Source organism: Furipterus horrens, unplaced genomic scaffold, assembly GCF_987537825.1.
Source record: "Furipterus horrens unplaced genomic scaffold, mFurHor1.1.pri manual_scaffold_2, whole genome shotgun sequence".
Lineage (NCBI taxonomy): Eukaryota > Metazoa > Chordata > Mammalia > Chiroptera > Furipteridae > Furipterus > Furipterus horrens.
In genome coordinates, this window is record NW_028327172.1 from 214,795,487 (window position 1) to 214,815,666 (window position 20,180).

Here is a 20,180-nt window from a genome sequence, read left to right on the forward strand (position 1 = left end):
TGGGCTTGGGCCAGATGTCCCGGTTCCATTGACTTTACAGGGGGAGCAGCGGAGGTCTGGGGGAGGCTGCGACTTGTCAAGGCCACAGGCTTCGCCACAGTGGGAAGCAGGTCCCGCCCCTGGGGTGCCGGCTGAGCTCAGGGCCGCAGGGCTGTGTCTCCCCTGGGTTCCGGGCGGACTTCGCCCGTGGAGGACGGGCGCCCCCCTTGGAGCCAGCCCTGTGCCACAGCTCAGTCACTATGCCCAGCGTTAGCGCTTTTAAAAGTCGTGATGGTCGGAGGCTTTAGGCCAAGACGATGAGTTCAAGTTCAGGGCCCTGGAGAAGCACAGCTGCTCTGGGTGTGGGGAAAGGCACCCGGCCAGGCTCCCCCAGTGACGTGCCGGTGTTTCCTTCATTAACTGACGTGCTTGCTAATTGCGACGCGTGTCTTGTTACCTGGGGGGATTTTGCTGCATGAGAGATGTTCCCTCCAAGTGTGTACTCCATTATTTAACACGGGAAACTTCACTATTCATTGTTAATTAAATTAATCTTCGCTACTGAAGAGGAAAGTGCCTCCCGGCATATTCAGAGGGAACGCTGGGCGTCACGGCACGCCCTCCTCTCCCCGCCCCCACGGAGCAGGCGGGCGCTGTCCCCGTGTCGCACAGACTGATGGACAGCAGACAGCCGGGTGCTGTCTCCTTCCTGCCAGAGGTGGCTTTGCACAACAGGGCCATCCGCGCCGGAAAGGTGTGAGCTGGCTCCCGGTCGGGTCTGGGTGCCGTGCCCTGCCCGGCACGGCGGGACCCTTCATTCTCCTGTGCCCACGCGTCCCGTTAGCCGACTGGGGCACGGCACCTCGTCGTGGTGGTTTGGATGAGGTCATTTGGCAAGCAGGCTCCCGCCAGCAGCCCAGCAACATGCCCACCAGCAGCCCGGCAACACGCCTGCCACACGCCCCGCACAGCCGTGCACCCAGCTGACCTGCAACAAGGCCACGTCTGTCTTCTCGGTCTTCAGCCTCTTATATCAATCCCAGAAAAGCCTCTGATTGGCTCTGCTTGAGTCCCAGGACCGTCCCATGTCCATGACTGAGAAACTTCTGATTGGCTCTGCTTGAGTCCCAGGACCATGCCTGAATGAATTCCAATAGAAGGAAGGGTAGAATGTTCTAACTCAGCCCACCTGAACCATGTGCCCATCTCTCTGAGCTCCATGGACAGTCCCTTTGGGAACTCACTGAGTGGGAGGGGTTCCCCAAAAGAACCAGAAGAGGCCAGGAAGCCATGGAAGCAGAGAAAACAGGCTACTAGTCCCCACCCCCCAGATGTGATGCCTCCATTGGTGTGCAGGGCCTGCTCAGCCTGCATGCGCCTCTTCTACCAGCTCTTCTGGGAAGAAAACACTGCCTCCTCCAGGAAGCCCTCCGGAGTCTTCGGAGCAATGCAGTTATTCCCTGGTCTGTGTTTCCAGTAGACGCTTGCGTACTTCTATCGCAGAAATGACGTGGTTCACACCTGCCTGCTCCACCCGACGGGGGCTCATTCATTTGGGCTCTTTTATGCATCTTGCTGCCGCCGGGGCCCAGCACACTTCCCAGCACACAGTAGGGTCTACGTATGTCTCACAGTTCCCAGCACACAGTAGGGTTCTACGTATGTCTACAAAGAGGGAGTGAATCGAACAAGTAGTACTGCTAAGGTTTCTCTAAATTAAGCCGTAAACAGAATCTGTTTTCACTCTTATTTTAAAATCCCTTGCATGTTTTCACCGCTGGTCTGTTCCTCTGCATTCATAAGAGGCCACAGATCGAGGAACTTTCTGTTTGTAGCAGAGACACCAGACCAGACACCGGTCTGGAGGAGAGACGGCCATGTTTGAAAACCTTCTGCCCCGCCAAGGGCATGAAAATACGGAGAATTTCTATTCAGGTGGCAGCAGGGGTGTTCTTAACGTGTTCACACACATGTCTCCTGTGGCGTGTTGAAAAGCTCACTTAGGAGCTCGTCTTTGATGTTGATAATACTCGTTTTGCAGAAGAGACTGACTAGTGAGTCGCTGGGGGAGAGGACCGCCCTGAGCGCACGCGCGTGAGCACCACAGAGGTGTGCTGCCAGGAGCCAGGAACCAGGCCACTGCGGGCAGGACTGAACGGGCAGCGTCACAGGCCGTGACGGAGGACTTGGGGCGCTCACTGTCATGCTCCCCGATCTTTACAGATGCACTTGCAGCGTGTACGGGCAGCCCACAGCTGCACATCACCTCCTACTGTGGATTTATTTCTGTACGATATGTGCACACTCAAACCTACTTCTGAAAGAGCCTGGGGTGACATAAGAGGAAAGAGTGCGTGAAAGGCGGTGAGCAAGGGGCCCAGGTCCCGGGCTCGAATCCCTGTCTGTGCTTTCTGTGCAAAGTGGCCCCCTACCCCTGAGCCTGGATCCAGTGTTCTCCCTCCCTGTGGGGGTGGGGGCGAGGACCTCAGGTGGCTGTGAGGATGGGAGAGATGACGGACGTGAGCACCAAGCCTTGGGCGTCCTGTCACCGTCACTTGGTCCCTTTGTTGCATCCCCTGCCTCCCTTACCTTCTCAGGGAGGTTGACCAAGCAGATAAAACAAACTGAACTGTTTATGAAATAAAACTGAGTTTGGAACCTGGCTGTCCCGCTTGGTGTGTGGGTCATGGGAACAAGCTTATAAATCCCTTCAGTCCTCCTTTCTCTGATCTTTAAGACGAGGTGAGTGTGCGTCACCCCCAGGCTGGTATGGAGACGGGGTCAGGTAGCGTGTAAGAAGGTGCTTAGTGCCTGGGAGGGGCCGAAGCGACGTGTGCAAGAAAAGGACACCCGTCCCACCACGGGGATAGGAGGCAGGAACGGCCTCGTCGCTGGCCCAGGTGGCAGCTCACCTAGCATCCAATGGACCTGATTTCTTGGTGGCCCCTCTGTAAGGTTTTGCATTGAGTGGAAGGGCCCAGCATTTCACATAGCTGGACTTGAGGCCACATCCCGACCTTGTCTTTGTTGAAGTTGGTGCTAAGTCGCTGGGCTGCTCAGTTTAGAAGGCGCATTCCAGGTCCCCGGTGCCGGCTGCTGTTGCATACCGAATGTGACACAGGGTCCCATCCCGTCGGGTGCGTGGCGTGCGCCATGCCATCCAGTCCTCACGAGCACCAGGGCCGCTGGGCGTCACCAACCACCCACCTGCCACTCACAGCCACGAGCACAGGCGCCCGCGGAGGTTAAAGAGCTCGCAGGAGAGTATGGCGACGGAAAGGGGCGGACGGGGATTAAAGCCACACCCGCCGCATTCAGTGTGGAGACACCACGCCTCCCCTTCACTCCGGGTTTAGATTTTCATTCCCGAAGACAAAGAGAAAAATATTTTAACCACCTGGAAAGAACTCACATTTCTCCGTGGAGCTTCACTCAATAAGAACTGTAACCCAGGGGATGTCTTTAAGACGCCAAGGAGGACTTTGTCCACAGCCGGGAAGAGACTGTCCACCCCTGTGACTCAGAGACGCTCTGGGGGCACAAGCCACGTCTCTCCAGCCACGCGGACAGGCCAGGATGGGGCTGCCTGGGCCCCCCTTGCCCTGCAGACAGACTCACAGGCACAGCAGATGGTCCAGAAGGACGGCATGCTGAAACGAGCCAATAGGTGACTGACCCCATGAAGGAGAGACGAGGGTCAGTGGTCAGAAGGGCGCACGTGGAGGGAGGAAGGACAATGGCTTGGGGACCAGGACAAGCGAACAGGACGTGTGGAAGCAGAGGGTGGGGTGTGGATTCTGGTGAATCTGATTAATGAGCAAGGCAGGCGCAGCGACTCTCTGTAGCTGCCACAGCCCGGCAGCCCCTGGGCCCTGCCAGTGCCGCCAGCTGGGTGGTGTGTGGACCATGGTGCCATCCGTTGTTTGCAGGAGCCTCGAAGCTTCCAGCTGGCGAGGACTCGCGGTCCCTCGCTCCCTGCACCAGCGTTCTGCATTCAGACATTGTCGGGACTAGTCTCAGTTGGCGTCCTACCAAGGAGACTGTCATTAATCTGATGTCTCATCCCCCTGCTAGACCCCCAAAATCCAGAATGTTTAAAAAGGAGAAGATGGCAGTCTTGCTCTCATGTTTTTCTGGGTCAAGAGACTATTTAATTAGCTTCAGCTTCACTCCTGTCGTTACATCAGTAACTACGTCTCCATTCTCTGAGCGCAGGGCCTCAGCAGGAGGTGGGGGGCGGGAGGCAGGGGGTCTCTCAGACTCATATCCCCAGCTCCTCCTGAATTCAGATGGATGTCTGAAGCAAGTCGAAGCCTGGGTTTAGCACAGCGGACGGAGCCCCTCCAGGACGTGAGACCCGCGGCCTGAGTGGCGAATCCCCGTTTCTCTCGCCGGAGGGCCACCACGCGGAACTGAGCACAAACTAGACGTCAAGCATTTCGCTCAGCCCATGGGGAGATGGGGTCTGCTTTGGGGCCCAGAAAAGCTTCCTGGAGAGCGCGGCCTTGGGTCTGTGACTCCAGGCGTGAGTGGGAGTCGCCCAGGAAACGGAAACAAGACAAAGCCGGAGCTTCCGAGTACTCGCGGGCGTGGCATGCCTGTCCACGTGAGCCAGGGTTCCCCAGAGAACCAGAACCTAGGGGATGGACGCATCCCTGCGACCGATGCTCACGGACGGGCTCCCAGGATTCCGGAAGTGAGCAGGTTCCCACACCTGCAGGCTGGGTCTTCCAGCGGGAGGTGCGGGCGAGCCGAGGGGGTGGCTCCTGCCCGAAGTTCAACCAGCATGGTCCAGGAAGAGCGCACATTTCAGTTCAAGTTCAAAGGCAGTCAGCTTGGAAACAGTTCTGTCTTACAAGGGGGAGGGTCAGCCTTTCTGTTCAATGCAGACCTTAACTGGTCGGTGAGGCCCACGCACATGAGGTGGGGCAATCTGCCTTGCTCAGCCTACTGATTCAGGTGTTCACGCCATCCCAAAACGGCCTCACAGACATCCCCAGAATAACAGTTGACCAAATATCTGGGCACCCTGTGGCCCAGCCCAGTCGGTGCATTAAAATTACCCATCATGCCATCCAGTCACAGCTCCCACGGGGGTGACTCGTCTGTGGGCTGAGTTGGAATTTTGACCAGGGACAGCCAGATTTGGGGGACAGCAGGGCACAGGTGCCCCCGACATCGAGTGACTCAGCTGGTTCGTAGTTTGGAACGGCTTCCTGGCGATGCCCTGCTCAGCCCCACCCACAAAGCATGTTTGCTCTGTTCTCCGTGCTGGACTTCTAACCTGGCAGATCCTCTCTGTGCCCCGGACCTTCCTGGGTCCACGGTCACCGTGGCTGGTGGCCGTCTCCTGATTGCCAGGCTGTCCCGGTCTCTCCTGCGAAACCTCATCCTCCAGCTTAACCTCTACCGGTAATGACACTGAGATGGTGACCTCTAGCTTTACCCTTGTTTTATTCCTCTGAGTTCTCACCCAGGAATGAAAGACAGGGGCCGTTTGCCTGAGGCCCACTCAGAGACCCCGTAAGTTACGCTTAGGAGTTAAACTGTGGAGGTCAGAGTTCAAGACAATCGGAAAAACGAAGATGCACGGAGTGGTAGAGAAAATGTTGAAGAAGAAAGTGAGAGGGCCAGGGCCAAGCCTGGACCCAAGCCCCTGCACTTGGAGACAGCAGACAGAGGGGCAGCAAAGGGGCACAAAGGTGAGGGAACCCGGCCAGCACATCTTGCTACTCCCGGGAAGGAACTTCCAGAAAGAGGTGGAGTGGCCACTGCCCACGCCAGATACCCAGGAGCTTCCCCCTCACCAATACCCTGAAGTCCAGAAGTCCGGCTCACCAGCATCCCAAAGAAGGCGCAATTGAAACCCTTCCATGTCCCCTGGGAGTCAGGGCTCTTCAGAGAAGCAGAATCCCACGGTTTCACACATCTGGGCGCCCTGTGGCCGAGTCCAGCCGAAGCATAAAGTTAACCATCACAAGCCCTAAATTCATGACTGGTGTCCTCATAAGAGACATAAAAGGAAACACAGAGACATAAAGGAGAGCAGGCCATGAAGTCTGAGGCAGGGCCTGGAGTGATGTGGCCACAAGCCAGGGAATGCCGGAGCCACCAGGAGCTGAAAGAGGCAGGAGGAGGCCCTGCCGACACCTTGATTTTGCTCTGCTGGCCTCCAGGATTGGGGGGGAACGTACTTGTGTTCTTTGAAACTGCCCAGTTTGCTACAGTGTGTCACGGCAGCCCTAGGACATGCAAACTCCACCTTTATCGCTGTTGCCGTGTCTGCAGACTGCCTGTCTCTTAGTTAAATGACATTCCACAATGGACTGAGTACATTTTGCTAAGATACATTTGTTCCAAAAGGACACTCTACGTTAGTCCTTTGAAGAGGAAACAGTTTTGTTTGTCGTAAGTGGTGGTGACTGTGAAAATAAACAGAGTGAAATCATAATAATGTCGCAGAGTGCTCACCAGTGGCCTGCTCTGCGCTGTCTTTGTTAAAAGAGGGAGATCAGCACGTTAAAAGAGACACTGGAATCCGGCCCTGGCTGCCGTGGCTCAGTGGATTGAGCGTCAGCCTGCGAACCAAGTGTCGCCGGTTCGATTCCCAGTCAGGGCACGTGATTAGGTTGCATGTCAGGTCCCCAGTTGGGGGCGCAAGTGAGAGGCAACCACACAGTGATGTTTCTCTCCCTCTCTCCTTTCCCTTCTCTCTAAAAATAAATAAATAAAAAATAAAAAAATAAAGAGACACCGGAATCCAACTGCGATGGCCCTCCAACCCAACAGGAAGGACTGGGGAGAGTTTGTAGAGAACAGCTTTCTCATCCTGTGATGCAGTGTGACAGAATGGGGTCCTGTGTGCTCCCTAAGGTCCCCGCCCACCCCCTGTGGTCCTCACAGTCCCACCTCGCACAGCGGGGGCGCCCGCCCAGCAGCTCCCCAGCCGTTCTGCCGTCTCCCCGCCTGCATGTCCAGCCGGCCCCCTGCTCCGCACGCTCTCTGCTCACATGGACATCTCCGCCCTCTGGAATGACTTGCAATTTCTCTATTCATTCCATCGGTTATTCATGATGAAGGTTTTTCTCAAATGATTACTGGTCACGGATAAGTGTTTGCTGCTATTGAAGAGTGAGAGAGTCAAACACTAATCGGTTGGTCTGGGTGAGAAGGGCACCGTCGTGGGGCATCAGACAGCAAGAGGGGGAGACAGAACCCCCGTGGAATGGCCGGGCTGCAGCTGGCCACGTCAGCGCCTGCAGGTCTTCCCCTGGGGCCTTCACAGCCTCCTGAACGGCCTTGACCTTGGCTTGGCTGCAGAGGATGGGGCTGCATGACCGGAGAAGGGAGTGGGGACTGAAGGGAGCGGGGACGGCGGGCCGCACCCACAAATCAGACCTTTGCTTGTTCCCCTGCCCCGCTGAGCCATACACCCACTTCCACCCTTTGCTGTGCCTGGCCCGGCAGCTCGGGGCCAGCAGTGGTTCTGTGGGCAGAGTGTCAGCTCTGCGGCCCCCAGCAGCCCCTCAGCAGTGGCCCCTGGTGCCTCCGCAGCTGAAGATGCTGGAGGTCCCATGAGGGTTCTGGACTCACGGCTGCCAGGACCTCCTGTTATTCCTCCTGCTCTGCCCCTTGTGATGACAGGGTTCGTCCTTTGGTCTGAAATGGCTGATATCTCTGTCCTAGTGACCTTATACTGTTTTGATTCCTTGATTGTGTTGCTAGGGGACTCATTCAGTCACCAAATAAATCCTTGTTGGCCACTTAACCCTCTGCCAGGCGCCCTTCTATGGCACTGAGCAGAAACCCAGACAGCCTGCCTACCGGGGACTTGTGTCCTGTGTGTTCTAGTGCTTTCTAGTGGCCCAGATGCATCCGGGCGGTCCTCGGTGTTCCCTGGAAGCTCTCAAACTGCCTCCCACAAATGTGAAGCCCAGGCCCCGCCCCTGGTGCAGACCCCTCCAGGATCCCAGCCCTGCAGTCAGGCCAGACTGAGGCCCTGCCACGCTGGGACCCTCCCTCGCTCCCAGCCTCTCCCCAGGCCCCTCCAGCTGCCCCCTCCCTCCCGTGCCAGGCGTCTGTCAGCTCTCCCGTTCCTCCTCATGGTGCTCCGGGGCCAGGAGAGCAGGGCTCAGGTCTCCGGGCTTGGTCAGGTCACAAAGTGGGCAGGTGACGCCCGCTGGGTCCCAGCGAGGCTGCTGCCCTCCCAGTTGCCCTGGCTCCCACCCGCACGCCTCTCTCACCGGCTCCTGCCTGTGCTGCCCGGGGCACGGGGGCAGTAAGTCAGGTCTCCCCCTCCCCCCCTCTCCCCTCTCTGCCTCTCCATCTCCCTCATGGTGACTCCCTGTGGGCCATCTGCCACAGCACATCAGAGAGGGGGCTCCTCGGAGCAGTGACCAGGCCAGGAGCCTTAGAAACGCCGGCACTTAGAGATTTATCCCCGGGGACTGTCACCCGTGGGGCCATTAGCCAGCTCTGGGTTGATGAAAGGAGGCTGGAGGAAGCAGGGCCCCATGGATAGTCGGCCCCTTTTCACGTTGTGGGTCCCGGTCTGCAGCCACCTCGCCCTTGGCCTCCCCCCGCCTCCCCTCCCCCCTCCACTCTCCGTCCCCTGCCCCTCCCACCTTTACAGATGAGGAAATGAGGCTCAGACGGTGTGAGTCCCAGGGCTGGTGTGTTTCAGACCGAGTAAGGCCCCTTCCAGTTGACAGTCTGGGATTCTTACACATTTTGGCAACGTGCCCTGTTGGATGAAATACAGAGATTGGGCCCTAAAAATAGCAACTCTTAAAATATGAATTCATGTAACATGCCAGGTAGACTCTGCTTTCTAATCAGGGCCCACATTGCCCGTGAGAGCAGGGTGGTAAGTCCCTGCTGTGTTCCCCCGGGGCCTGTGGGGGAGGGTGGGTGGGTGTTTGCTTGTTTCCTATGCCAGCTGATAGCACCTGGGCGTCTGCTCGCTTTAGGTCTGCGCTGTGTCAGAGCCCACCTGTCTCACTCCTGCACCCAGACCCCCACGGCTGGCCAGGAGGTGCCGCTCCCCTCCCCCATCGCACCAATCAGCCACCCTGGCAGCTGTAACAAAATCTTTCTGCTTCCCAGAGGAGTCAGAGCGCACCACCGGGCCAGTATTTTAATGGAGCGATGCCTACATGCCGGAGGCTAAGAGTCCCCAGAAAACCCTCTCCTGCCCGCAGCAGCGGCCCATCTGGAGCCGATGCAAATGGCTGTCTTGCCCCATAAGCAGAGCAGGGCTCCGAAACCCCAGGAAACTCCATTCCTGGAGGAGCAGTGGGAGCTATAGAAGTTCTGGATCAGAGGGCTGGCCTCATCAAATGTGTGTTAGAACATGCTAAAGCTAAGCTCCTGTACTGGTTAGGATGGAGGCTTGGGTGCTGTAACAGTGAGCCAAATAAAAGAGAGTGAAACACACAAATCCTCACCCTGACATGGCGTACGTAATGTTTCCCAGCTTACGGCTGAGGAAACCAAGGCTGTGGTCAGGGGGCGGCGGGCAGGGCGTCAGGGCTGGTGAGAGGCAGCCCCGGGATCAGCCCTGGGATCGGCCCACGGCCTCCCCCACCTTCCCTGCCACCCCCACACACATCACAGCGTGACTCTTTCTCTGGTGGTAAAATATCCACAGGTTTCCATTTCACAGACGTGCCTCTCCGTCCACCAAGCTACTTGTCCTGATGGCTGCAGGAGACTGTCAGTGCCGATCACTCACAAACCCCTGCGGAGGGATGCACGCAGAAATGTCTTCCTTGGCAGTCTGGATCAGAGGCATTTCTGTGCTGTGTTTAAAAATAGCCCAGCTGACATTTCGTGCTGTTTCATTTGGGGGCTGGGGACTCACTCAAGAGTAAGGGCTGGGTTTTAGAGCCTCGGATGCCTCCCTCCCCTCAAAGTGTCACTGTGCCCAGCCCAGAAGTGATGGCTCTGTCCTCAGAGAACAGCGTCGCGGCCGCTCCCTCCCACTCCCCGCCTCGAGCGCCATTTCTGTGCCCACGAGCCCATGTGCAGCGGGATGACGCACCAGAGCTGAGATACGATCGATGTGAGAAATAGAACTGGAGGAAATGGCCTTGGAACCAGCCAGCCTAGGGGCTCTGATAACGCACTTGGCCAGAAAACGGTGTTCTTATTAAAGCCCAGCGGCCCAGGCTCTCCGTCGCCTCCGGGGGGCTTTGCCCCAGTCAGCTGGCGAGTCTCCCGCAGAAGAGATCCAATCCATTCTGCCAAAAGCTCAGGAATCTGCCCCGGAGCACCCCCGCAACCATGTGTAAAGGTCGGGGAGAGTCACCCCTCTGCCGTGTCATTTATTTTGGCACTTCTCATGGCTGGGAGGTGCTGTCCTGAGCCTCGTGTTAGTAACATCTCATTGCCTGGCTACATGCTCCCAGCGTCAGCCAGATGCGGGCCACTGTTTCCATTTGCCAAGACCCTACAGTGCGTTGGTTTTCTGCTGTCGCATAGCAAATAGCCACGAGTTTGACAGCTTGGAACAACTCACATGTATTTTCTCATCGTTTTCCTGGGTCTAGAGTCTGGACACAGCTTAGCTGTTTCCTCAGCCCCGACTGCCACAGACCTGCACTCCCCTGGGCTGCGTTCCTGTCTGGACCTTTCTGGGTCTTGCCCGAGCTCACGGCTGTGGGCAGGATTCAGTCCCTGTCCCACGGGACCGAGGTCCGAGAGGGGCCTGCGGTTGTGCCCTGCGGCCTATCCACACATGACCACTGACGTCTTCAAAGGCAACAAGGGAGGCTGCTTCGCTGCCGTCTGCTGAGACGGAGCCTTAGACAATGTCACTGTGGAATGGAGACGGCCCTTGTCCCCTTTGTCGTGCGCCCCGCGCTAGAAGCCTGCCACAGGTCAGCTCCTGTTCCCTCTCGGCCTTCTGTACCTTCACCTGCAAGCTGAGGACTTGCTCCCCGGGCGGTGTGGACCTGAGCCTTGGGAGCAGAGGCACTGGGGCCGGAGCCTCGCCACGCAGGCAGCCTGCCCAGACCTGCCGGGAGACATGTTCATGAAGGAAAGAAGGGGAAGGAGCGAGGGAAGAAGGGAGACGGGGCGGTCAGAGAGAAGACGGAAGGGAAGAGGGGTCAGCCGAAAACCCCGGGATGGCGCGTTTCATCATCCTTGGCGTTTTGGGTTCCTGCTTACTGAGCAGCGCCCACCCCTCGGTGTTCTCTGTGCCCCCACCAAGGTCATCTCAGTCCTAGGGACAGCTCACGGGATGCGCGTTCACACTCACTGCTGCGTTTTCATTTTTGACCAGCCTTTCCGCTCTCTCTCACCGTTTCTTGGGAACCGCGCTGCGAGACGCCCTGGGCGGGACCCAGTGTTTGCTGGCTTGACCCACAGGCTCTTGGCTCTGAGTCTCCTGCCTTGGTTTCCATTGTGTGAGGTCTCGAGTTCACCCTCCCCGTGGGACTCCATGAATAATCCGTCTGGAGGTTCGTGTGGGTGTTCTGCGAGCCTGGCAGTGGGGTCCAGTTACGGAACGCCCGTCCATTTTCACGGGCCCCCAAAGTCACAATGAAAATGAACATTGAAGTATACAGGCTGAAGCCAAAGCGTAGCCTTGTGTTACTACGAAGAGCTGCCGTGTGCGTTCAGATAGAACTGTTACTGGACAGACCAGGAGCGATTGCTCTTGATTTGGAAGGAAGCTGTCCGTTGTCTCGGAAGATGGCACGTTTACGGTCAGTGAGGGCACGGGGCTCGCGTTTCTAAAATCCGTGGTTTCGTATCCGGCCTTGGAAGTGTGCACATGTCAGTGATGAGGAATCGGGGCTGAAATGTCAGCGGGGTCCCTTGAGGCCTTTTCTGTTGTCCCCTGTTCCTCTCTCACTGTCCTTCGTGTGTTGACCAAGGGTCCCTTCTTCCCCAAAGTCTGCCCAAGGCTCCTCTGGGCCTGGGATGCGGCCCCCGTGCCGGCCTCTGCGTGGTCCGTCCCGGCAAGGACCCGCACGGCCAGGTGAGCCAGCACGTACCTGCCCAGGCTCCTCGTCCCGGCTGACGTCGGAAACCCGGGCGGGCTGTCTCAGCCGGGATGCCCTCCCCCGGCTGTTCCCTCCCAGCCACTTTCGATCTCCGACCCCTGCCTGCCCCAGGGGTGTAAACCCCCATGTGTGCGTGTCCTACGTGGGATTGACACTCTTCCACACGGATGTCCTTTCCCCAATTTCAACGGTCCTGAGTCCAGCATGTTTTTCTGTCTGAATTGGGGTTTTGGTTTTTCTTTGACAGCGTCTCCTACTGACGGGCACCATGCCAGGCACCACGGGGTGCAGGTGTGAAGCAGCGAAGCCCCCCCTTACCAGGCACCGCTCGCAGTGGGGAGGCCTCTGCTGTTAGGGCGACGTGCAGCAGGGCCTGACGCTCCCCAGCCCGGATCTGCATGCGGTTCACTGTGCGCCCCTAAAAAGGCACTGGCAAACCTTCCCCCTAAAGGGCAGACGCTAAGTTTTAGGCTCCCTTTTCATTTCTGTTCTGTGTGTGGTGGTGGGTGGTTGGTTTTATGTTTGCAGCCCTGCAAAGACGCAAAAGCCCTTCCCGCTCACAGAGCACGCAGACCGGCGGCTCTCAGCCTGGGGGTCGCGACCCCTTTGGGGGGTCAAACGACCCTTTCACAGGGGTCGCCTAAGACCATCGGAAAACACATATATAATTACATCTTGTTTTTGTGATTGATCACTATGCTTTAATTATGTTTATAACAATGAAAATATATCCTGCATGTCATATATTTACATTACGATTTGTAACAGTAGCAAAATGACAGTTAGGAAGTAGCAACGGAAATAATTTTATGGTTGGGGGTCCCCACAACATGAGGAACTGCATTAGAGGGTCTCGGCATTAGGGGGGTTGAGAACCACTGATACCGACAATTAAAGAACTGGCTGAGGGCTGGGTGTGGCCCGTCTGGGACTTGGACAAGGTACTGACGCTCCCCGAGCCTCAGCTCCTGTCCATGGAGAGGAGACGGTGATCCCTGGGAGGTCGTGTCCCAGCAAGGTGGGTGGGTTAAGTGACATCAAGGAGGGGAAGTGTGTACGCCTGCTGGCCGACACCACATGCTCAGTGGAGCAGTCACTACAGGGAGAGAAGAGGCCAGAAATTGTTAAGAATATTCCAGAAAAAAAACACAACACAGTCTCCTCGAAGGTGCAGGAAACAGAAGGAAGCAAGAGCACGGGCGCCCCGTGACTGCCGCCCTTCCTCCCCGCTCCGTCTGAGGCCTCGCGCCTGGGGAGAGAGACAGCTCGCCGGGTGCCGTCCGGCATTTGTCCCCGAGTGTCGCGTTTGTCATGCGCTTCCCAGTGGCTCCAGGAATCATGCGCTTAGCTTCTTTCTTTTCTGTTACAGAGACATCAAGCCGGACAACATCCTCCTGGACGAGCAAGGTATGCTTGCCGGGGACACTTGGTAGGAAAGGGGGGGAGTTGGGGGTCCTGAGGAAGTTGGGGTCCCGGGGAGTTGAGTTCAGGATTGAGCAGAAAGCCTCCTTGGGGTTTCCGTGCTGGCGGATGGCCATGTGTCCACGTCTGGTTCGTGTCCTGCCAAGGCGAGTGTATTTGCAGGTTTCACGTCGGAAGACGTGGCTGTTGGAGGCCTGGCGTGGGGATGACAGAGGGTGGGAAGCCCTGGGCCTCCCATGCCAGTGGCCCCCCCTGTGGACCTGTGGCTTCAGAAAACAGCTGGCCTCTCTGGGCCTCAGAGTCATCTGCCCAACGTGCCGAGGGCACCACCTTCCAGACCGTCAGGGCTCGAATGGGACAGTGCGCGCCGGTGGCGAGCTAGAGTCAGTAACCCGTCACCTGCGGAGCCTTCCGCCACCCACCTCCTCAAGCTCTCGTGTGCGCACGCGCCCGGCCGTCTTCTTAGACCGGTCCCGTCGGTCTGAAGCGGAGCCGGAGACTCTGCGTCTCTGATGGCCCCGGGGTGAGGCTAGCTCCGTGGGTCCGCGGGCCGCACTCTGAGAAGCCGGCTCCATGGTGGTAGCTCCCCAGCTTCAGTTGGATGGGAGCCTCCAGGGGGACTTGGTAAGACGCAAAGGCCAGACCCTGACCTGCATCGGCGAGCCGGGCCCTGGGCGCTGGATCAGCCCCGGGGGGTGACGCCCAGCCATGTCAGGACCACGGGTCCAGGGCGCGGCTGACAGCGCACAGCGAGCCATCACTGCTAGTGGCCACGTTGCAGCCGGTGGTCAGGGCCACCTTGAGGACTGCATTCGCTGGCTGTCCCAGGCTCGTCCCCCAAGGGCTTTGGGGTCGGTGGGCTAGAGGGAGCAGTGGGGATTTTTCTGAAAGGCTGCCTCTTCTGTGAAGCTCCCCCAGGCCCCCGCCCCCCCGCAGGCGGAGGCCGCGGCTCCTTCTCGGAGCCCCTCTGGATGCCCAGCTGTGCTGCCAGCACACAGATGTCCCTTCACATTGTGTGAGCCGCTCGGCACTGGGAGGTGGAGCTGGAGGGCAGGGGGGACCGTCTGAGTGCGCCTCTGCCCCCGGCTGCTGAAACCAGACTGAGTGCTTTGGAGCAGGGGCTTGAAATCCCTGTGCTCCTGAATGGAAGGTCAGGGGTGGCCCCGAGATGCCAGGGAACTGGGCAGAGCTCAGGGTGTCAATCCAGGTCCTCAGTTTGTATCTAAAAGTCAGGGTCCCCTGACATGAGCTCAGCTGACCCCCAACTAGCTGTGTGCCCTTGGGCAAGTTCCTCCGCCCCCCTGAGCCTCGGCCTTCCCAGAAATAAAACAGAAGTAATACCACCTTGCACGGGTGGGGGAGGTCTAAGACAAGACGTGAAGTCTGTTAGCGGGAGGCCTTGTATCACCCAGTCTCTCCCCCTGTCCCTCCTCTGCTCAGGGCAGGGCGAGGCCGGATCGCAGAAGCAGCTGAGGGTGAGGTGAGAGGAGGCACAGGCTGAGCCAGGGGTCCGGAGGGTGGGCTCTGGCCAGGACCCTCAGGGACCTGCCCTAGTGACAGAGGGAGACTTTTGGACAGAGGCCTTTCAGGCCCTGGACAAATGTCCAGAAGCAAAATTAAGGCAGGAACATAAGGTAATAGGATTGATCCAGCCATTTCATCTGTGAGGATAAGATGCTCACGAGCCTGGGGAGTAACTGGGCCTTTCTGATGTCATACTTCCCGCCCTGTCCCCACAGCCCGGCCACAGCGCCCCCACACCCTGGCTCTCTCTGTGCTTCCTCTTTTTCAGCCTCTAGGTCTCTGCCCATTCCTTCCCCTTCCCTCTCTGCACGGGTCCTCAGCCTCTGAGCTCAGTCCTCTCTCCCTGTCCTCCCAGAGCCCTCCGCTCTGAGCACCCCATCCTTCGCCACCTCCCGTGTGGCTTGCACAGGGTCCCCACCTGCCCTCTGCAGCATCCCGCACACCGCCCAAGGGCTCCAGACCCGCTCCCCCTCTCTCTTCTCCAAGCTCCTGCTTCATCACATGTCTCCGCTGGACGTTGGGACAGAGTGCTGAACACACTACTTTATACTAAAGAGTGAATGGCTTGTTACCCACCGCACTTTCACATCCAGGGAGCCTTCCCGGCTGTGCAGGGAGCGCTCAGACACACAAGTCCCCTCCCCCCCAAGGGAGGCGTCTCCTTCCCCTGATCTGTGACCAGAAACACCCGTGAGCTTTTCAATTTTTTCCTTATTCATTGTTGCCTTCTCTTCTCCAGCTTTATCGAGTTATGAATGGGAATTAACCATCGTGTCTGCTTAGGTTGTACAACGTGATTTCTTAAGGTGTACGACATGATACGTGTACGCTGGAAAACGATTACTGCAGTCAAGTTAATTAGCGCATCCCTCACCTCACACATTTACCTTCTCGTCGTGTGCGGCAAGAGCGTTTACGATCGGCCCCCTTAGCAAATTTCAAACCGACAAACCCGGATCATTAGCCGCAGTCACCCCGCCGTACGTGCCTCCCCTTGGCCTTCCGTTAGCTGCCTCATGAAACAGCTTGCAAAACAGATTGCCGCGCGTAGCTCCTTAAAGCGTTTGCTCAGCAGTCCCATGAAGCGTTTCCTCAGAGAACAAGCTGGTCGGCTGTGTTTGCAATGAAATATAAACATAATTAGATGCATTAATAATTTATTCATCATGCTCAGAATCCGCTGCTTACACACAGCCCACAGTGCTCACAGGCGCTTCTCCGCCCCCCCCAGTTCACGGAAGCTCTCGGGGAAGGTACAGCTCCTCGGGGTGCTGGTAAAAACAGAAGGGGATTCTGCCACCTGTCACTCCTGCTGTGCGTGAATTCGGGTGTCACCAGCGGTCTGCTTTAAGGTGCCCCAGTGCCCTGGCCCCCAGGGCCAAGAGGAAGGGGGGCATGTCTGCCCCTCAAGGGGACAGAGTGCAGCAGAGGGACCTCCCTGCCCCAGGGAGGGGCCCCTGGAGACAAATTATGGCTTCTCCACGTGTCAGCTGCGTGACCCTGGATGGGTCGCTGGTCTCTGGACGTTCAGGCTACTCTTCTGTAAAACGAGGGCATTGTCCCTTTTTAACAGAGTTCTTCAGGGATTACCCTGAGGTCTGACACCCACGCTGGACCAGTTATGCAGCCCTAAGTATCAGGCTTAACTGGGTCAGTGCCTCTGCACTTTTAATCCATACTTTTTTTTATCATGACCTCGGTATAAATAGATTTATTTATAGGTAATATGCGTGAACAACCAAGAAAGTGTACTATAACACGCACATAACGTGCACATTATAACCATTTAAGTTCTGCTCCTAGCAAATGTCAACCACACAGCGGTGTCTCCAACTACGGCCCCCGTGGTGACCGTGAGAGCCTCGGACCCTGTTCCCCTTCCAGCTGAGCATCGGGGCCCTTGACCCGCCTCTCCCCGTCCCTCCACCCCCAGCCCCGGCCACCGCCCGCTGCTCTGTTTCTGTGAGTTCGGTTTGGACAGCCTCCGCGTGCGACCCTGCAGTCTGTTCTGTACTTACTTTTCCGTCTTATTTCACATCGCATGATGCCCTTGAGGTGCGCCCATGTTGTCACAGAGGGCAGAGTCCTTTCTCGTGGCTGAATAACGCTTCGCTGTGTGCACACTCCACATCCTTCGTCCGTTCGCCTGCTGGCACGCACTTGGGCTGTTAGGTCCTTTCGGTCTCTTGGCTGCTGTGAATAATGCTGGGGGGAAACAAGGTGTTTTCTAAGTATCAGATAACCTGCGAGGGTAAGTGGACGTTCCCGTAGTTCCTTCCTGCAGCGCGCCCTGCAGACCCCAGCCTTAAGTCACACGGGAATAGCCCAGCTGCCCGCAGCGCCTGCTAACCGGAGTCTCCGTTTCTCTGTCTCAGGACACGTTCACATCACCGACTTCAACATCGCGACTGTCGTGAAAGGAGCAGAAAAGGCTGTTTCCATGGCCGGGACCAAGCCGTACATGGGTGAGCATGCCGGACCCCTTCGGGGCGAGCTGCTGGGTGGCTGAGGCCTCCTGCTCACCCCCGTGCCAGCCGGTCCCAGCATGGCTCTGGGCCGCCTTTGGGCTCCCCCCAGGCCGTCTTCCCAGCCAGGCACCTTCCCCTCCTGTTTCTGGAGAACTCCTACCCAGCCAGACAGCTTGGCTCAGGCTTAGGGGAAAACAAACCAGCCCCTGCTCCCGATTTGATTAAAGCCCACGAGTGTTGACAGAATGTAACTTTGGTGCTGGTCACTTGGGTCTATACGCCTAGATATACGTGTAGTGTCCGGTTGCTTTCTCTTCGTGACTTTTGGTGGAAGTATTATTTTTAGTAAACATGTTTCCCTTAGTTTTCTTTAAGGACGCCTGTTAACTGAATATTGTGTCTTCTCTGCCAAATCTTCAATATTTGTCGTTTTCGGATCTTTCTGATCCCTTCCTTCATTGGTTGAAATGTTCCTCGTTTTCCTTTCTCTTTCTTTTAAAGCAGTGTTTGCTGTCTTCACTCACTTTTGGGTGCTTTCTAGGGAAGTAATTATTACTGCAATCATTTCCCTTTATTTCTCATATTTTTCCTGAGCTCTCTGGCCTCATTCTGCGTTGTTAAGGTCTAACTTATATTGTTCTTTTATGTCTTGTGTAATTTTATTAATGTCTTTATTAGTCCTTAATTCTTGATGTCTACATTAATTCCTGATTGCTGAGTGACAAACCATGTCAGAACTTAGTAGCTTAGGCCCTGACCAGTGTGGCTCAGCTGGTTAGGTGTCATCTCATGGAGCAGAAGGTCACCGGTTCAAGTCCCAGGCAGGTCACAAGCCTGTGTGTGGGTTCAGCCCCGGGCTGGAGCACATAGGAGAGGCCACCGACCAGTGTTTCTCCCTCACACTGATGTTTCTCTCCCTCTCTTTCTCCCTTCCCCTCTCTCTAAAATGAATAAATACAATCTTTAAAAAGCAACTTAGTAGCTTAGAACAATCCCAGCGTATTGCTTCTCCCAATTCTGCCATTTGGTTGGATCTGGTTTGGGCTGGGCTCGCTCTTTCAGCCCGTGAGTCAGCCAGTGGGTCTGCGGGGGGGCACACTCCGCGAGGACGGGTGAGGTGAATGGGCCTGTCTCTGCGCGGTCTTCTGCCATCTCGGGGATCAGAGCGAGCTTGCTGCTGTGGTGACAGTCATCTCTAGAAGGGGAACCCAATTCCCACGTGCTTATCGAGTCTCTGCTCATATATTCCCTGATGTCCAGTTGGCCAGAGCAAGTCACGTGACCAAGACCAGGGAGCCCGTGGGAGGGACGGGCGGCCCAATTCACTGGGGAACCAGTGAGGAACCCCTGCCCCACACCGTCATTTCACTCTTTGAAAGAGTTGGTTGCAGCTCCGATATTTTTGTGGCGGCCACATCACTCCGGTGCGTTTTCCTTGTAATGCGTTGTTGTTCTACTCTTTGTTCTCCTTCGTGTCGTAGTGAAGTTGCGTGGGTTTTGACGTGGATACCTCTCTGTGGCTCCTTTTCGTGTGGAATTATTGTCCCTGAACTTTTAGAAGACGGTGTGATTTAGGGTAGCTTTTCTAACTTACCAGACCGACTTCACTTGCTTTTGGGAAGTCAAAACCCAAGGCAGCGCCCTAGCCGGGGCCTCCGGGCTCGGCTCCACGTGCCCGCGTGTATCTGGACCTGCTCTTCTCTGGCCTCTAGGGTCCCTGTCCTGCTCGGTCACGGTTCCACGCGTGACGGCGTCTCCAGGGGCCCTGGCTGCAGGATTAGGGAGACTTTGTGTCCCAGGCCGCCCGCCTTGTGCAGATCGTGCCCTAGGCCCCTGTGCTCCCCTGACGCGGGGCCGGCCAGGGCCCCTGGCCCGTCGGCTGGCGGTGCCTCCCGGGGCCGGGAACGTCGGGCGTTCTCTGTTCTCCGGTTCGCCAGACGCCGCCGCGCGTCCTGCCCGTTTCCGCCTGCGCAGAATTCGCTGGGCAGGGCCTGTCACTGTTCTGGCTCACTCCTCCCACTGGTATTTTGAGGTTGGTGAGGACAGCTAAGGTCTGAAGTGAACGTCGCCCGGGATGCTTGGCCGTTTATCTGCCCTGTCAGGTTTTTACGTGGGTTTGCCGAGTCGGACATCACAGCCTCACCTCCCCCGAACCCGCTGCTGAGTCAGGCACCTTTAACCCATTAAACGCCTCAGTGAAGGGAGCCTGGCAGTGAGTAATGGGGAAAACACGGCTTTTCAGCATTGGCTGAGCCAGGCCTTGAGCTAAGTGCTTCCCATCCGTAACCTCACGTCACCCTCGCAAACATGATGTAGGCACAGATTTTATTCCCATTTTAGAGTGGAGGGGACGGCTGAGAGACGCTGGGGGTGACGTCTGTGGTGACAGGCAGGCCCAGGTCAGTGTGAATGCCACGTACACCCGTGAGGGAGTCCTCTTATGTCGCATGGCCACCTTGGGACCCCAGTAAGGCTGTCACTGCGGATGATCTTTCTGCAGTCCCTTTCCAGAAGGATCCAGAGCTGGGGCAAATCTCTCCAAGGATGTCACGGACGTCAGATTCAAGATGAGAAGGGCAGGAGGCGGGGGTAGCACAGGCATCAAAGCCACCTCCCAGGCCTCTGGGACAGGCAGCAGGGTGGGTTAAGGCGATGTCCCTATCTGGGGACAGTGGGGTGCGGGGAGTCACAGTCTGGAATCTGAGGTGTCTGTGGGAACCTCACAGGCGTCGTCCAGGCCTCCGGGGGGTGACATGGCCGGGACGCGTGGACT

At 57.1% G+C, this 20,180-nt stretch overlaps 1 protein-coding gene across 4 annotated transcripts in view; it reads left to right on the forward strand.

Moving 5' to 3' along the window:
* STK32B (serine/threonine kinase 32B) overlaps nt 1–20,180 on the forward strand; it is a 155,476-nt gene that overhangs the window by 118,947 nt on the left and 16,349 nt on the right. For all 4 annotated transcript variants that reach the window (XM_090267087.1, XM_090267088.1, XM_090267089.1 and 1 more), the window contains 2 exons: nt 13,363–13,400; nt 17,315–17,404. In XM_090267087.1, the coding sequence (XP_090123213.1) occupies nt 13,363–13,400; nt 17,315–17,404 (128 nt within the window). The remainder of the gene's footprint in view (nt 1–13,362; nt 13,401–17,314; nt 17,405–20,180) is intronic.